This window comes from Sturnus vulgaris, chromosome 4 (assembly GCF_052056855.1).
Source record: "Sturnus vulgaris isolate bStuVul1 chromosome 4, bStuVul1.hap1, whole genome shotgun sequence".
In the NCBI taxonomy this organism is placed as follows: domain Eukaryota; kingdom Metazoa; phylum Chordata; class Aves; order Passeriformes; family Sturnidae; genus Sturnus; species Sturnus vulgaris.
In genome coordinates this window covers 39,223,052-39,239,532 of record NC_142246.1, presented here as the reverse complement: position 1 = coordinate 39,239,532, position 16,481 = coordinate 39,223,052, and the positions used below count along the sequence as shown (strand labels likewise).

Sequence of the window (16,481 nt, the reverse complement as noted above, 5' to 3'; positions counted from 1 at the left end):
AGGCTCGCTCGTCATGGTGCGTGTGGCGGCGTGGGGACGGGCCCGGGGTAGAGACAGGGGTGCGGGTAGGGGTGCGGTGCGGTTCCCGCAGTCGGCCCTTCTGAGGATGGCGGTGGCTGCTCACGCGGTGCTCTCGGCCCCTTCGTTCCCGCCGGGAGCGGTGCCACCGCGTCCCTGGAGAGGCCTCGGGAGTCTGCGGCGAGCCGGCGGCCCTGTGGGCCAATACCGGCGGTGAGCCGACCTTGCATTTAAAAACTGCTGCATTTCCTCCCTGGGGGTTTGCGTCCTTCGGGCCCTTCCCGGCAGAGCGGCGGCCGGGCGGGGGGAGCGCGGTCCGCGTGTGGAGCAGGTCGGAGGTGCCGCCGCCTGAGATTTCCCGGTGTTCGGAGTAGTTTTGTCTTTGACTCCATGTTTTTTATCGCAGCCCTAAGCACTGATACTATAGCAGAGTATTGGATGTACTGTAGTCTCCGTTTACTGATGGCTATTGTGATGCAGGAAAGCCCCCTTGCTTTAAGGTGTTTCTTTTGGGTGCAGTTAAATAGCATATTAATTCATAAAGCCTTTCAGTTATGTTCACTTTCTTACCAGAAATTAGCATAACTTAGAGTAGTATTATGCACTTTGGAAATTCTGTGCACTATGAAGTGCTAGAGAAGGAAAGCCTCTGGCTGCTCCCTGGTGTGAGGCATTCCAATGATCTCTTGGGAGGAACAAGAAAATCACTTTTATTACGTTGTACAAATTACACGAGGCTCAGATAGAAGCTTGAATGGGGACATTTTTGTACCAAGGTACAGAGGGCTAATCTTAGTTTCCTAGCAGCAGAGTTCTATGAAGTAGGTATTTTGACAGTAGTCACTATGTAAGATTTCTTACAGCATTTCCTGTGCTCTAGTGGTTTTGTTACAGCATGTACTGGCTTCAAGTAGTTTTGTTATTGAAGCGGGTGAAATTGATAATGGGTTACTGAAAGTTAAGGGCTTTCTTAGATATCAGTGCATGATCTTTTAACTTTTCACTGTGGCATGGACTTCTATCTTCCCTTTCATATTTTACTCAGCCTTATTAGTGCATAGTATCTTTGATTTCTTTTCAGCCAAAGTTACGAAAACCTCAAGGAGGGAAGCAAGAAAAAAAAGTTATCCATCCCTACAGCAGAAAAGCTGCACAGCTTGCAAGGGAAGTACACAAACAGGAGAAGAAAGAAAAGTAAGTTAACTGCAAAACCTCTCTACAGACCAAAGAATAACATCACAAAGGATGCTTTTTATTTGTGGTAGTGGACAGGAACTGTTATGCTGATATAACCATAAGGTAACAGAAAGGCCTGTATAACTTAATACATGTGAAGTATCAGGTTATACAAAGTGTGTTGTTGTGCTGCTTGACTAAGAAAACCCAGAAACCTTCCTGCAGAATACAGACTTCTGAATAAAACTGTATAGTTAACTCCTCATTGGTGGTTTTCTGCTCTTCCATGGCAAGTTTGTTTTTCTGCTTTTAGGTTTTACTTCCCTCTCCCACAGAGGGAAAAGACAGCGGGTGAAGACTGGCCTTTAATTTACCTTGTCTCAGCTTGGTCATTGTTATGCATACATGTTTATTTAGGAAGTTACTAAAGCTAGCTTAAAGTATTTTTGGTCTAACTACAGCACTATATAAACAATATCATTTGTATCTGTATAAATTGTAGTGTCTGGATGGACCATGTGAGCTGACCACAAATACTCATTTTTCTGAAGGTGTTAAATTGGAAACTCGTGGTCCAGAGACTGTGCATTTTTATTGTTGGTATCGATGTGCGACCTTATCCAGAGCAGGTGCACTGTTGCTTTCACTAGAAGCGGGGCCTTTGCTGCCACAGTGGGGTCACGTAGCCTCCAGCAGGGATGCTGCAAGAATTCACAAGTAGCATATGTTGAGGATTGGGCAGTTTCTTAATGTGCAAGAGGTTTCCCCTGCTGTTTCGTGTTTCTTCTGTGCTCTCTGACTATTGATTGTAAGTTTTTATTGCAGACTATTTTCCTACTGCTAAATTGACTGCTTTATCCTTTAGCTCTCTCACCTTGTGTCATAACAGCCACTCACAGCTCTTAATCAGAAAAGATGACTTTATCTTACTTGACTCTTAGTGCTTGCATTTGTGACTTCATCATTCAAAAAAACATGCATAAGAAAACATAGTGAGGCAGCGATGCTTACTGATTATTCATTGTGACGTGGCACACTCAAATCTTTTAGTCTCATAGTCTCATATGGTTAGAGTTACACTGATAGGACACAGTGATGATGTTTCTTCTTGGAGTGCTACTTTTTCTTCCTCTTGCAACAGGAAAAAGCTGAAAGGCCCTGCTGAAACTGAGGTAGACAATATCCACTGCTCTCCCCTCTTCCATCCAGGCAGTTGTTTCATTGTAAAAGGCAGTCAGGTTGGTCAAACATGACTTACCATTAATAAATCCATGCTGACTACTCCTGATCAGCTCCATGTCCTGCTTATGGATAGAGTTGGCCTCCAGAATGAGGTGCTCCATTGCCTTTGCAGTGATTCAGGTGGGGCTGACTCGCCAGTAGTTCCCTGGGTTCTCCTTGCCATCTTGGAAGACCTGGGTGACATTTCTTTTCTTCCAGTCCTCAGGCTCCTCCCCTCATCTGCACGACGTTTTCAAGATAACTGTGAGTGGTTTAGCCATGGTCTCTGCCAGCTTCCTTGGCACTCATGGATGCATCCCTCAGGGCCCATGGCTTTGTGGATGTCAAGTTTGCCTGGGTGCTCTCTAGCCCAATCCTCCTTGGCCAAGGGAAAGTCTTCCTTCTGACATACCTTAACCCTGGTCAGAGATTCTTGAGGGCTGTTCTTGGCAGTGAAGGCTCGTGCAGAGATGTTCGGTATTTCTGCCTTCTCTGTCCTCTGTTGCCAAGGTCCCCCTCAATTCAGTAAGAGGCCCACATTAGCCTTAGTTTTCCTTTGGTCACTGGCGTATTTGAAGAAGCCCTACCCCTGCTATTTCAATCTAGTCTGATTGTAAAAGATGTAACCTTTCATTTTGCGTAGGGAAGCCATTCCATCAAGAATAGTGTGTCAATTTTGACCATCCACAGCATTTTGTGATAGCAAAATGATCTTATATTTTATGTCTTTATATCTTATAAATAATATTTCTCCATGTTACGCTTCTGGGGCCTGAATAGTTAACTAAAATTCTATACTGTGTATATCACTTGTTTTGGTGTTCTAAAAATTAGTTGCATTAAAAACATCATCCAATTGTCTATATTCTATTTTCTGTGTTGTCTTGAAGAGCAGTTTAATTGGAAAGATGTGAATAATGATGATTTTTTCCCTCCTTAGTGTTTTTTAAAGACTTGTTAAGGGTTCCTATTTCTGATCAGCTTGGTAAATTCTCAGGATTTTTTAAATATTGAGAATTAAATATGTGTTGAAATTTTTATTGTAATTACTTAGTTTTCAGTTTCTGTAATAAAATGATGAGACTTGGATTCATTTTGTATAGCTCTGAAAAAGACAAGACAGATTTCTGATGCTGGAAATGGATGGAAGCTTTCCACTCCTACACTCTCGGGAAAAAGAAATAGCTCACACCAGATTTGTTCTTCCGCATTGCTTCTGCAGGTCTATTAAATGTCTTTAAACAATTTTCCAAATTGCTTCTATTGAATGACAGCCCTGTTCTCTGGTGGAAGGTTAATACATCTTTTGGTGGTAAGTAGGAGAAGCTGTCTTGTAATCTCTACAGAATTTTCTTTCTTAGTCGCATCTACAAATCTGGCATTTTTTTGACCATGCTTGTTATTGTGTAGAAAGAAGTAAGTTGTCTGAAGTGTGAATAAGGCACAAAACTAGAAACAGAATTCTCAATGTGATCTCGCCAGGCCTGAGTAAAGGGGATAATTTCTCTGTACAGGCTAATGTACCTCTGCAGAATGGAAAAATTGGATTAGAGTAGTCTGTGAATGTAGCAAGTCCATAGTTTGTCTGTACAATTTTTATTAAGCTGTGGATTTCCCTTGCCAGAGGATGCTCTAATTATGGCTGGCTAAATTTGTGCAGTAATACTTTTTGAACTTAGGTACATTTTATTGGTTGATTACTGTTTCACATAAAGTTATAGGGTGTAAGAAGCCCTTGAATGGTATGTTACTGGAAGGTGAGAATATCTTCTATAGAAATATCAGTAAGTGTTTTTGGTTTTGTGTGGTTTGTTTATTTTGTTTTGCTTGTTTTGGTTTGGTTGGTTTTTGGGTTTTTTTTCCTTAGGTACTTGTCTGGAGACAGGATTCAGGCCTGGAGACCGTTTAGGCTTCTATTTGCTTATTAACTTTCTTGTAGCGTGGATGTAACGAAATAACTACTGTGAGTGTTCCTGTTTATGTTATACAGGAAGGAAAATTGCATTAAGTTATGAGATGCATATTGCAGTATCTTTTTGCCCAAACGAGATAGTAAAAAAGGGTAGACATTGTCCACAAGGAATTTCAATATTTAAAATGCAGCACTGGGAAAAAGGAGGGAGAAATTCTGCATTAAGTTGCAAAAGTCTTTTATGGGCTCCATTGTGCACTCTTCACTGCAAACATTCGTAATGAAATATGACAGGAATTACAAATTTACTGTCCAGAAACTTTGACTGCACTACAAGAGATCAATCTTAAAGAATAATAAGAGGAGACAGACCAATTGCTTTTAGAAAATTGGCTACAATCTCAAATCATCTTGTTCACTTAAATGACACCTTTTTCTTGCCTGCATCCCTTTCTCCTCAGTTCTCTTCGATGTCTAATGAGCAACAACAACTTCCAGTGTATCACTCCCAGTTTATTCTCTCTTAATCTACATATGAATCCTTTTTCCTTTAGGCAGCTTGTTTGCTCTGTTAAATAATTACATGGATGTTTTTATGAGACAGTAATAGCTCCTTCACTGGCAGTAGTAGAACACTGACTTTTCTGCACTTTAGGAAAACAGACCATAGTGGGAAATTAATGAAACTTGCGTAGTAGTGATGTACCAACACCAGTCATGTTTTCCTGCAACTGCAGAAATACCTATCTGGTTTTAATAGCTAAAGCTAATCTAGCTGTGCATTTTTCTTTCTGTCGTTTGCCCTCCTGAGAGGGACGTTTCTATTGTGCATGCACAATAAATTTCTTAGGAGTCAGTGCATTTTCATTACAAATAAGCCAGTGAAATACTGGCATGCTCTGAGATATGAGACCTAAGGAGTTTTTACAGTGATGGAGTGTGAAGTCACCCTTTAGGAGTAAGCAACCTTAAAATGTCTCCTGGTAGAACTCTGTGTTTGCTTTTTCTGAAGTTTTCCCCTGTCTAACCTAATCTCTCTTGACCCACTATGCTTCTGCTTGCATTGCTTGTGGCACTTACATATTTTTGCAGATTCTTCATGAGGAAATTAAGCTATTAGCTTTTAAAATTATTTATTTTGAAAAGCCTGTTTTAATTTTCAGAGCCATAGATGGCATGTGTGGATATTATTGGGGAAAAATACTGAGTTTGTAGACTGATTTGGAAACTATTTAGCCATTGTTACTATTAAGAGTAGAACAGTTGAATACAATATCTGGGATAAAGAGCTGCTGAAAGAACATGTGGAATTTACTTTTTAAGTACCTAGTAGACATCAAAAAAACCACTAATTATTCTTATTAATAATCATTGCCTAAGCAGAGGATTTCTGGTAGGTGGGTGATGAAGAAAATTATCAAGAAACAACAGCCTGCCAAAAGATTGTATCCCTAGCCTTACCCTCTCCTTCCCTTAAGCAAAAGCTATTACTCATTGTGTGGAAGGAGAGCAAGTTTCTTTGACTCACCTGATTTGATTAGCCTCACTGCTAATGCTGTTGTCTTCTAGCAGTGACTGAGGTGAGGTTTTTATGAGAAGTACAATAAGGCAACATCCGAGCCTATCATTCATTATTTCTCGTACTGGAATAAGTTTTGTGCACCAGGAGACTAAAGGTTTTTCTTCTAGAAGAAAATGGTTCTATGCTTCGCTGCTTTGATAAATAAATGATATAGTGGCCTTAGCAGGTGCAAATGGCAGTTTGTAGTGTTTTAGAATGTAGGTGTGTGACATCATTCTTTTTAGGCAGCTTTCCTAGATGCCATTGTAGTTTTCTCCATGGCAAGTTTTGCAGACAGGCTTGTCTGGTGGTGTTGCCTTGCAGGGCTTTCAGATGGGATTGCTGTGCAGAGTTTCACTGAGTGCAGTGTGTTTTTCTTGGATGCTGTTACCATCCAAACTCCCTGCTTTAAGTCCTCTGAGGATAAAAGTCTGCCCAGCTTTTGTTGAAGACTTCTACACATGCTGGGGCATCCATAGAAGTAAAAATTTCTTTAATATGTGAATTTCTTTAATATATTAATTTAGTGGAATTCTTAGCAGCTCACATATGCTGTGCATTTGCTTGTACATGGCTTTTAGACAGTCTTTAGAGGATTAAATACTTACTGAAAAATTTAATCTTTATTTAATAATATGGGTTTGTGGACAAGTGACACAAGTATGTTTGTCTCTGGAAAGTAAGGGTGTATCTTTTGATCCCAGTTTTTGTAGTAGGTGACAGACTTCTGTGCTTTTGAGTTACTTCAGTGAACTCTAAAAAGCTTATTAAATTTTACAGAGTAAAAGGAAATTAATAAAGAAGCACAATAGCTTTGAAATGTGATGAATTTTAGCATTATTAATACTTTGTCAATTTATGATTTACTTATTACCAATTTTCCTATTTATTAAAAATGATAAAAGGGTCAATTTTAGCAGAGGTCCTTGAATATATACACTGAATGTGCATGGCTAGGATATTTTTTCCAGTGACAAATTTCATACTTACCCCAATAGCGTCTTGTTTCCTTTCTGGAAACAACAGAACATTGCAACATTCTTTGATGCAGATTGAAACTGACACCTTGAGGACAAAAGAGCATGAGGCACGGGATTTCTTGTTGGAGAAATTGTCTTTTTTGAGAACTAATTAGGATGGAAATGAATCTCAAATAGAACTGTGTACCCACATCTCGCAGAGTACAGAAGGCTTTTGAGTATTCTCCCAGAGATTCAAGTGGACTTAAAAGTACTGTGAGACAGAGTTGGGGGTTTTTCATCTTTTAATGAAGTTGTTAATTTAGGTTTCTTAACACATTAACTTATGTTTGCTAAGCACAAACTTTAATTATTGCAAGTTTTAAGGTAACAGAATGGTGTTTTTCACATTGCATGCTTGATTTGCAAGAATGCAGTGCAGTGAAATCTCCAACTCATTAAACATACCAGAAGAATATCAGAAATACTTAAGGAAAGTGTGACAATGCAGCTCTTCATTGACATTCCTTTGTTGTGCTCTGAGAAAAATGTTAGGTCTTTTTTTCTTCCAAGAAACTCTTTAGCTTAATAGGTAAACTGGACAAATTTCAGCTAGTAGTTTTACAAGAAAGTAGATATTTTGGATTAAACAGAAAAAGTTTTACATTGTTTGGAATTTGTAAAATATTTTTATTTGAAATTTTACCTTGACTTTCATTGTGACTTGAAAAAACCACACCTTTTTGATAATAAAATCAAGGACATTATTTATATGATACTCATTCCTGACTAACATATCTGTTTTTTCTCTGCTAGGTTGAAGACTGACAAAGCTTTGCGTTTAAGTATTATTGGTAAGCAGAAACTTCTATTACTGAGTACAGTATTCAGTTTCTTAGAAGAGATTCTAAGTTTTACCAGTCTTTTAGAGGTTCTTTTTCTATAATCTGATTCTGCAATCTTCAGATAGATTTGATTGAAATACTGAAATACCTGACATGTCCACTTAATATATACAGGACTGAATTTGGGGCTGAGCATAGCTAATCTTTAGTCAGTGTACACAACAGCAGAACAGTATAGACCAAACGAGTGTTTTGTACATCTATACATGTATTTATTGTATTTGGTCTCCAAGCTTTTTATAATTGCTTGTAAAAGAAGATGATATATGTAGGTTAAAAGATATATTGTGTTAGCAAGTAAATTCAAAACTTTGAGACACAACCTGGAATATTTTTCTCGTCCATATGATTGATCCTGCACCTTTTCAATTTAATCTGTTTAAAAACAGATGTGACAATCAAAACTCTTCCTCAGCCACTGTGTTGTTTTTTTCCCCCTTTTCTAAGTTTCCTTCCTAAGCAATTGAGATAGTGATATTTTAATTAATTTCCCGTTAAACAAAGCTTAATGTCTTTTTTTTCCTGTGAGGAAGATATAAAATGAATCTGGAATTATCTGGGAATGTTCCTGTTACAGTTGCCTTCATACCTGGTACCCACAGTATCAGAGTCCATGATGCTATTCAAAATCTTGAAAATGGGGGGCAGTTAAATAACTTTGGGAAACTTCAATCTGTATTGATGTTACAGTGGTGGTGTAACCACTAATGTTAAGTTTATTCTTGTAGGAGAAAAACTACAATGGTTTCAAAGTCACCTTGACCCTGATAAAATCGAGTACACAAAGAAGGAAGCTGGTGAACTAATTGAAAAGTAAGACTAGTGTTAAAACAAGATTAAAAACCTTGACTTGTCTTTAAAAATAATGTGATGATCACTCAGAGGAGGTCTTTTATATATTGCTATTAATAATATCAGGTAGTTAATCTTGTTGCCACTGAGATATATTGAGAGACATATATAGTCATACTAGAATTATTCAAATATGCTGTATTGTAGGTTTTTTAAAATTATTTAAGTATATCCCTAGTTTTGTAGTGTGTGAAGGACTTTAAATTATTTAGATGGCAGTAATCACATGCATTTGCTTGTTGGGTTATTCTGTGATACCTGAATGCACAGATTTTGTACTTCTTACTCCTTGAGTCTCCAATAAATAACGAAAATAAATTAAAAAAGAAATACAGTTAGTAAAACAATTTATCAGAGTAATTCTGTTTTGCAGGTTTTTTTGTATGACTACATTTAGCTTTTATGCATTTTATTTCTTTCAGTTATATGTGTCGATTCAATGCTGAATTGGAGCAGATTGAATTACAAAACAGTATTAAAGGCAGACAAGGAAGACAGCATGGTTCACGGGAAACTGTCATCAAGCAGACAATAGAACGTGAAAGACAGCTCTATGAGGGCTATGGAATAGGTATGTAAAAGCATTGGAAAAAATTAAATCTTCACACCTGCTCACAAGGCCAGAATCTAAGCAGACTTTCTAGGCATTGTCCTTATTTTTCTCTTTAAAGAAGTTTCCTAAGTGCTAGGTGCTTGTGCCTTGCAGAGTTATTTGGGAGGAGGGCCATGGTGAAGAAAAGGAGGAAAAAAGATGGTGGAGATCTGATTCGTTTATTCTACTTTTGCCTTTGTGCATCTTTGCTAGTACTATATTTTCACGGCAGGCATATATAACCTGTTTTTGAAACTCATGTGAGCTTTTAATGCACCTGCCTTGAATACAAATTCTGTTCAGCATCTTGTTTGGACCTTCATTTGATAGCTGGAACTAGACTGAAGGGAAGCAGCAATAGTTTGGTAAAATAAGGAAGAAAGATAAAGGGATAATGAAAGTGCAAAAAAACGAGGAGTAGTTTGGGGATAGGCAAGGTAAGCAGGGAAGTGTTTGTATTTTGTTGTAACCAATAACGTGCATGTTGAAGCTGAGTGGTGAACTTGACTTCAATGCTGAAGTATTATCCAGACATACTTGATCCTTCTAATAGTACAATGTGTTGTGGAAAACATGAAAAATCTACATTATTCTGTAGTTAGGATACAAAGCACAGCAAGGTTTATGTTGTGTGTCATATTCCCCGGTCAGCTGTCCCAGCTGGGTCCCCTCCCAGCTCCTTGTGCACCCTCAGCCTCCTCGCTGGTGGGCTGGGGTGAGGAGCAGAAAGAGCCTTGGATCTGTGCAAGCCCAGCTCAGGAATAATGAAAACATCCTATTTTCATCAACACCATTTCCAGCTAATCCAAAATGCAGCCCTGTACTAGCTACTGTGAAGAAAATCAACTCTACCCCAGCCAAAATCAGCACACCCTGATAAGTATTGTACAAATCAAGAAAATTAATGGCTTTAAAATTTTGCCTGTGCAGCCTGCAGAGGCAGAAGAATTTAGGAATATCTCTATTACTTCATGTGTAACCTTTGGTGTCTTATAGGAGGGGGAAAATGTAATAGGAAAATATATTCTGTCATTGTCATCAAACAGCTCAATTGTAGAAAGTATTTTAGGTTTTTTTCTTTGAAATTTTAATTCTTTTTTTCCTTACTGCTTTGTGGAAAGCTCACAGAAAAAGGCAGCAGGGTGAGAGAAAAAGATGTCAATTTCACAAGTACAACATAACAATAAGGAAGAAGCTAGAAAGGCAAAGCTAGTAGGCAAAATTGGAGGCTATTATAGAATTAGTAAGTAAAGCATTCAGAGCACAGTGCAACTTCACATATTAAATACGCTTTCAAATCATTATTTGTTATCACAGCTGCTGCAGGTTTTGCTCTCTGTCTAGGACAGTGTTCATTCAGAGAAAATAGTTGCTGCTAAGTACTATAGCAACTAAATACTGTAATTAGAGATTGGGCATAAATGGAAATCAGCTGGAAACAGTGCTTTTATGCCTCTTGCTCTTTATTAATCCTCGAAGCTTTAGTGAGTGGAGCTTTTTTAACTGACTTAGATTTGTTGGGTTTTCCCCTACCCTGTTCTTGAACTCAGTTATTTCTTGTATGCATGTGCATTTGCTATGAAGAGACTGAATAATATGTATTCTTTTCATTTAGGGAAGTCTAAAATTTGATGCAGTCTGTTTATATCATAGAATCAGTTAGGTTGGAAAAGACTTCCAAGATCATTAAGTCCAACCTTTGACTGAACACCACTATGCCACCTAGACCATAGCATTAAGTGCCACATCCAGTAATTTTTTGAACCCTTCCTGGGCTGCTGATTCCTGTATCACTTCCTTGGGCAGCTCATTCTAATGCTTAACCGCCCTTTAAGTGAAAAATTATCTGTCCTAATGTCCAACATGAATCTTCCCTGGGTGGGTGTAGCTTGAGGACATTTCCTCTTGTCTTGTGAAGGCTATATGTAAATGAAAAACAAATCCTTTACAAAATGTAAAAATTTGTTTACAAAACTGGTATGCATCCTAAAATCTAGTAAATTTTAGTCTTTTTCTAAACAAACAGTAGCTATACTGTTACAGGGAACATTATCAGTAATGTTGAGGATTAGCAGCTCCTTGTCACTTAATCCTTAAATATACCTACAGTAGTTTTACTGCAGTTTTCTTCCTCTTGTTTTCATTTTTGTGTATTTGGGTTTTTTGTTTAATCTGGTTTTACATGTTTATAGCAAAGCTATTGAAAGGCAATGCTAGATACTTATTTATTTATTAGTAACCCAGAGATAGCATGCTTTCAGTGGAAAAGCATCATAATTATTTCATCTGAACATCAACCATTTTTGATAATTTGCTTCTAATTACCTTGCATGTTCTCTCAGATGCATAATATTAATCTTTGGGGAAAGTGGCTTTTAAAACTTAATACACTAGGTTTTTTAAGTTCTGGAGGCTTCACATTACAGGGAAACAAATTTAATTCAGATGAAAGCTGTATCATTTTCATGTATCTGCTAATGTAACTTCTGTACTATTAGTTAGCTGCTGTTATCTGTAGTGATTGTTACTGTATAACTGAATAATTTTTTGCCTGAAAAGCATCTATAGTTTCCTTCTTTTTAACAAGGTGTTTGTTCTTCCTCAAAAGAAAGCAAAGTAAAACTATCTGAAAGGGTCATTAACATTTAAAAATATTTACTTAAATTGTTGAAGACTTTGTCTTGGAAGTGCCAGACAATAATTTACTCCCCAAAATACTCTTCATTTCTTTCCCACTAACTCCTGTTCCATATTTCTCTCTTATATTTTTTTCTATCATCAGTTCAGAAGAACATGCTCCTGGTGACTTAACATTTTAAAGCAAAGCAGCAGCAAAAAACCATGACATTCATGCATGCTAAGGAGATGCAGCTGAGTTAGACAAGTATTTCTAATCCAGCATAATTTAGAAAATCAGTGATTGTGTAATATAGAATTACTTTATTTCTATACACAGTTCTATTCTTAATCTGGCAACTCAGTAATTCTTACTGTGTAACATATTGTAAACACCCAAGTAAGCATAGCTTAAAAATTTTGCCACTGCCAAAGCAGTGCCAAATCTTGGTTTGTCACAGAATCTTCTCTCTTCAGAGTCCCTGCTTTCTCATGATGTTGGTGAGCCCTGGATGATAAAACTAGATAAAACTGTTAGAATATTCTCTTTGGAAAAGGTCTGCATAGCTTAAACTTTAAATGTTTAAAAAAAAAGAGAAAAGGAAATGAAAGGGGTTCATTTGAAAGTCTTGTCATTTAGTCCTGGTTTGTCTGAAAAGAACTCTGCACTGTATGTTGAATCAGTGTTTTATCTTGATAAAAGGAGCAAATACAAATCTCAGCATGGTGCCACTTCTGCCAAACTCACTGTTTACATCACTACATGCAGTAGGAGAGCCAAAGGAGTAGCATTGATTGCTCTTTGCAAATTACCCAGGAGAAAAGAAGAGCTTCTTTCCCTTGTAGGAGCTGGAATGTTCCAGCATTTGTCTCTATGCTGCCATGAATGCAATTCAAGGGGCTGCAAAGAAAGCAAGAGCAACCATGGCTTTGTTTCAAGGCTTTATTGGGAAGGATGGACCTAATGTGGCATGCAACCAAGGAATCAGCAGACCAAAGAGGCATTAGGTGTTTCTTTGCCTTGCCTTGCTTAGCTGTGAGCAGTGTCACCTCATCTGTTTACCGGGGAGCAGTCTGCAGAAATCACTGTAATTGTTATCAAAACATTTTGCATGTATTAATTGTTCTTCAGTTCTTAACTTCATAACCAAGTGTGAAAGGAAGGAATAGTTTTCTGAATAGGATGGACTGTCTGGCCACAAAGATAAATGGCACAGGTATCATCATCCATCATCATTTTGTAGTAGCAAAATCATCCATAATCCTGCATTGATAGCATGACCTCATTTATTACTGTAAAACTTGAGGAAATTGATAGATGAACAGAGGCAGAACTGTTTGTTCAAGGACAATATAAAAGTTGCTGAAATGTCACAATTTTATGAGCTAAAATAAGGTGGATTTAATGTTACAGAGGTAGAAAACATGTGTCTTGTTGAGAAGCCTGTGAAATCTGTACAGTTCATAGACAGTAATGAGGTGTTCTATACTGTGGGAACATGGCTGCTACAGTATAAATCTCCGTAAGTTAGTGGTGATGTTAAACATGGGCTGCTTGTAACACGGCAGGACTGACCAAGAGGGGAATGACACTGAGTCAAGGCAAAGCAGCTTTGGCATCCTATGTAAAAATCTGCCTATGTTTATAACTTACACTCTAGTTGGAAGATTTTGGCTACTCCAGGAGGAAAAAAGCAAAATGGTCTGTTCCACAAGTGTCAATACAAAATAATTGCCTTGCTTTTTACTGGCAAAGGTAATACAGATTTGTATTACTATTTTGTTTATTTATATTATTATTTTTGTTTTATTATTTGTATATTATTTTATATGTATGGCAGGTTTCTTTTAGAACAGTTTGGTTGCAATAGAAAGGACGTATGTAGCCATTTTGGTTAGAAGTCATTTAGCTCACATTTCTTCCTTTAAAATGAGACTCACTTGAATAATGTAACACAGCTAATAGAATTTAATTCCTTTCCTCTTAGAAATCCCGGATATTATGAACAGAAAGCATCTTAAATTTTTCAGGTAGGTTTTTTATTACCACTAATAATTTGTTCATGCAGAATAGGGTTTCTGAAGTTCACCTGTTGTATGTCTTTTTTTCATAGAAAAAAGAACTTACACAAAACTGCCAGGGAATTTGTCATTTGAAAAAGCAGAGTAGGTGTGGCACTGCTGTTTTGGCATTTCTTAGCTGTTACAAGTTGAACACCTGTGCCAGGTATTAATTAAAACATTGGAAGATTTAAATTCAACAGAATGCCATTTCTGTAACTTAAGTAACTTATTTTCTCAATATTCTTAGATAATATCTTACCTAAAATGCTGAACACAGCTGTTCACAGTAGTGTTGGTATGTGTGTCAAAAATCTTAAATGAATTTATTATAAATTTATTTAAATGAATTTGCAACTTGCATCCAGTTAAAAGATCTGGGAGCTGTGCAACTTGCTGCTGGCTCATCTGGGCCAGCATGTTGGTATGTCCTGGTAGTAGATTGAGTGAACATTTTTGCTGACAGCTCTATCAAATAAAATACTTTAAAGGGAAAAAGAAAAAAGAAAAAACAACAACTTAGCAGTGCTTATGTTGCAAGGAATGATATACGGCTGACTCACAGGGTTAGTATGTAGCCAGAAGTCATACTTACAGGATGTTGGAACAAAGCCAGAAATCCCAAAGAAGAGAGACTGCTGTATTTATAAATATGCAATAGACTTCTTGAACAGGGACATCAGATAGAAGTGTTGTTGTATTGCCTTGCTAAAGGAAAAACATATTTTATGATTGGCAGATACTGTCTTTGCCCTTGAGAAAAATTATCCATGAAGAACACTTACTATAATCAAGAAAGCATTCTATTAAGTACTGGGCTTGACTTATATTTAAAACAACCCTTTCTCCTTCATGCAGCCTTTTGAAATAATGCACTCACCATGTCAATTAATGCTTACTAACCCTTTGTGTTCTCCTGAAGTCAGTCATACAATGTTAACATTTACCATAAATCACGAGGGACTTAGGTACATGTGATGTTACCTATGCAAATCAAGCATCCAGATGAAGAAACTCTTCTGACCTGTTTTTCTGTTGCTTACCAGACTGCAAGTTGAATGAGACAAACTTAAAAGCAGGTGGCCAAAAATATGCTGAGGGTACACTAAGTCTGTGGGAATAAAGTGAATAATATATTTTCGTTTCGAAATCTCATATCTGAAAGTACTTATTTCTTCATACAGAAATTACAGCTTCTGTAGTGTACAAAATCAGGTGAAATCTTTGGTGCTTATTCATACATACCACAGTGGGACAGAGGATAACTTGGAACAGCAGCCTCACTTGAATTACCATCTTCTGAGGAAATGTGAATCAACTCTGCCATTCCTTCCTTTCCGTTGGTAATTGGTTTTCATTACTTATTTTTTGTCTTTAAGAGAATGGGATGGTGATCTGAGGAAATTGCCAAACATCAAAATGAAAAAGCTCTCAGCTAGGGATGCTGCGTGCAGTCACCCTGAGGTGACAGATGGAGAAGCAAAAGAAGACTTGAATGAAGAAGAAGAGGTGGGCCCTGATGAGCACCAGCTAATTCAAGAGCTGAAATAGTGAAGGGAATTGTAAGAAACCTATTTTAATTTTCAATGGAAACAAAAATAAAATTTAACTATATTTCTAAAGGCTTCGTTACCTTTTTTTATTATCTGTATACCTGTGGTAAAGGGTAAACCACATTTTAAGTAAAAAGCTGTATATTACTGGATAAAATTTTTTTACTATATATAAATACTTAAAATTTTAATCATGTACGTTTATGTCTTGAAATCTCGAGTAGCTGAGTACCTTTTCTGTCTAGATTCAGACTGGAATACTTTGTGGTCAGAAATCCGTACCTTTTCATGGTAATTGCAATCATCTGTTAAATATGAGGAACTCTTCTACCTTCTTTTCTTTGAGAGTCTGTGTCAGGATCATAGAAAGCTGGAAATGCTTCAATAAGATACTGAGCATTTTATGTTTTGTCAAGAGAATTTGAAAGAGTTACTGTCCTTAGCAATCTGTATTGCAGAATTCGGGCAAAAAGCCGATCAAAGTCCCTTCTTTTATCAAAGTTGTTTTTAAATATATCTTAGTCCATAAGTTTTTCTCTTAATCCTTCTGTTGAGAATTGAATTGAAGCCGTTCACGACTTTTCAATAGCAGGCTCGCTTTACGAAGCAACTCTTTAGATGCTTTAAAATGTGTCTTTCAGGAAAGTTCTTAGCAAATTATTACTTTAAAAGCTGTAAAATTAATAAAAAAAAGAGGGAAAACAGGCCAAGGGCAAAACTAGGGATAATTTCACAGCAGGTATTAAGTAGGACATCTCCGTGCATATTAGGTTGTCTGGGCACAGAAGTCACAGTTCAGCTGAACTGTTTGTACACATGGTAGTAATCACAACTCAGATGCGTGTTAATTATGTGGAAATAATTATTCCTGATGGATAATATTTCTAGTATGTGATCCCTAGTACACTTCTGTATGCTAAACAATCAAATTTGTCATAGGAAATAGTTACGTGGGTTTCCCAGATTTCTTTTACAGACATCCAGGTGTGTATTTTCATTGCTGTGCAGCAAGAGTCACTGATGAGTGTTAAGTCTGTTAATGTGTGTATTAAGTT

The 16,481-nt window shown here is 37.2% G+C and overlaps 1 protein-coding gene across 1 annotated transcript; it reads left to right on the top strand.

Annotated features, from left to right (window-relative positions):
- Positions 1–13: 13 nt before the first annotated feature.
- TMA16 (translation machinery associated 16 homolog) lies at positions 14–15,495 on the top strand. The gene is made up of 8 exons (XM_088164416.1): positions 14–22; positions 70–231; positions 1,100–1,212; positions 7,664–7,701; positions 8,481–8,565; positions 9,027–9,175; positions 13,801–13,843; positions 15,253–15,495. The coding sequence occupies exons 1-8, from the start codon at positions 14–16 to the stop codon at positions 15,422–15,424; spliced, it is 771 nt and encodes a 256-aa protein (XP_088020542.1). The 3' UTR covers positions 15,425–15,495.
- Positions 15,496–16,481: the final 986 nt, after the last annotated feature.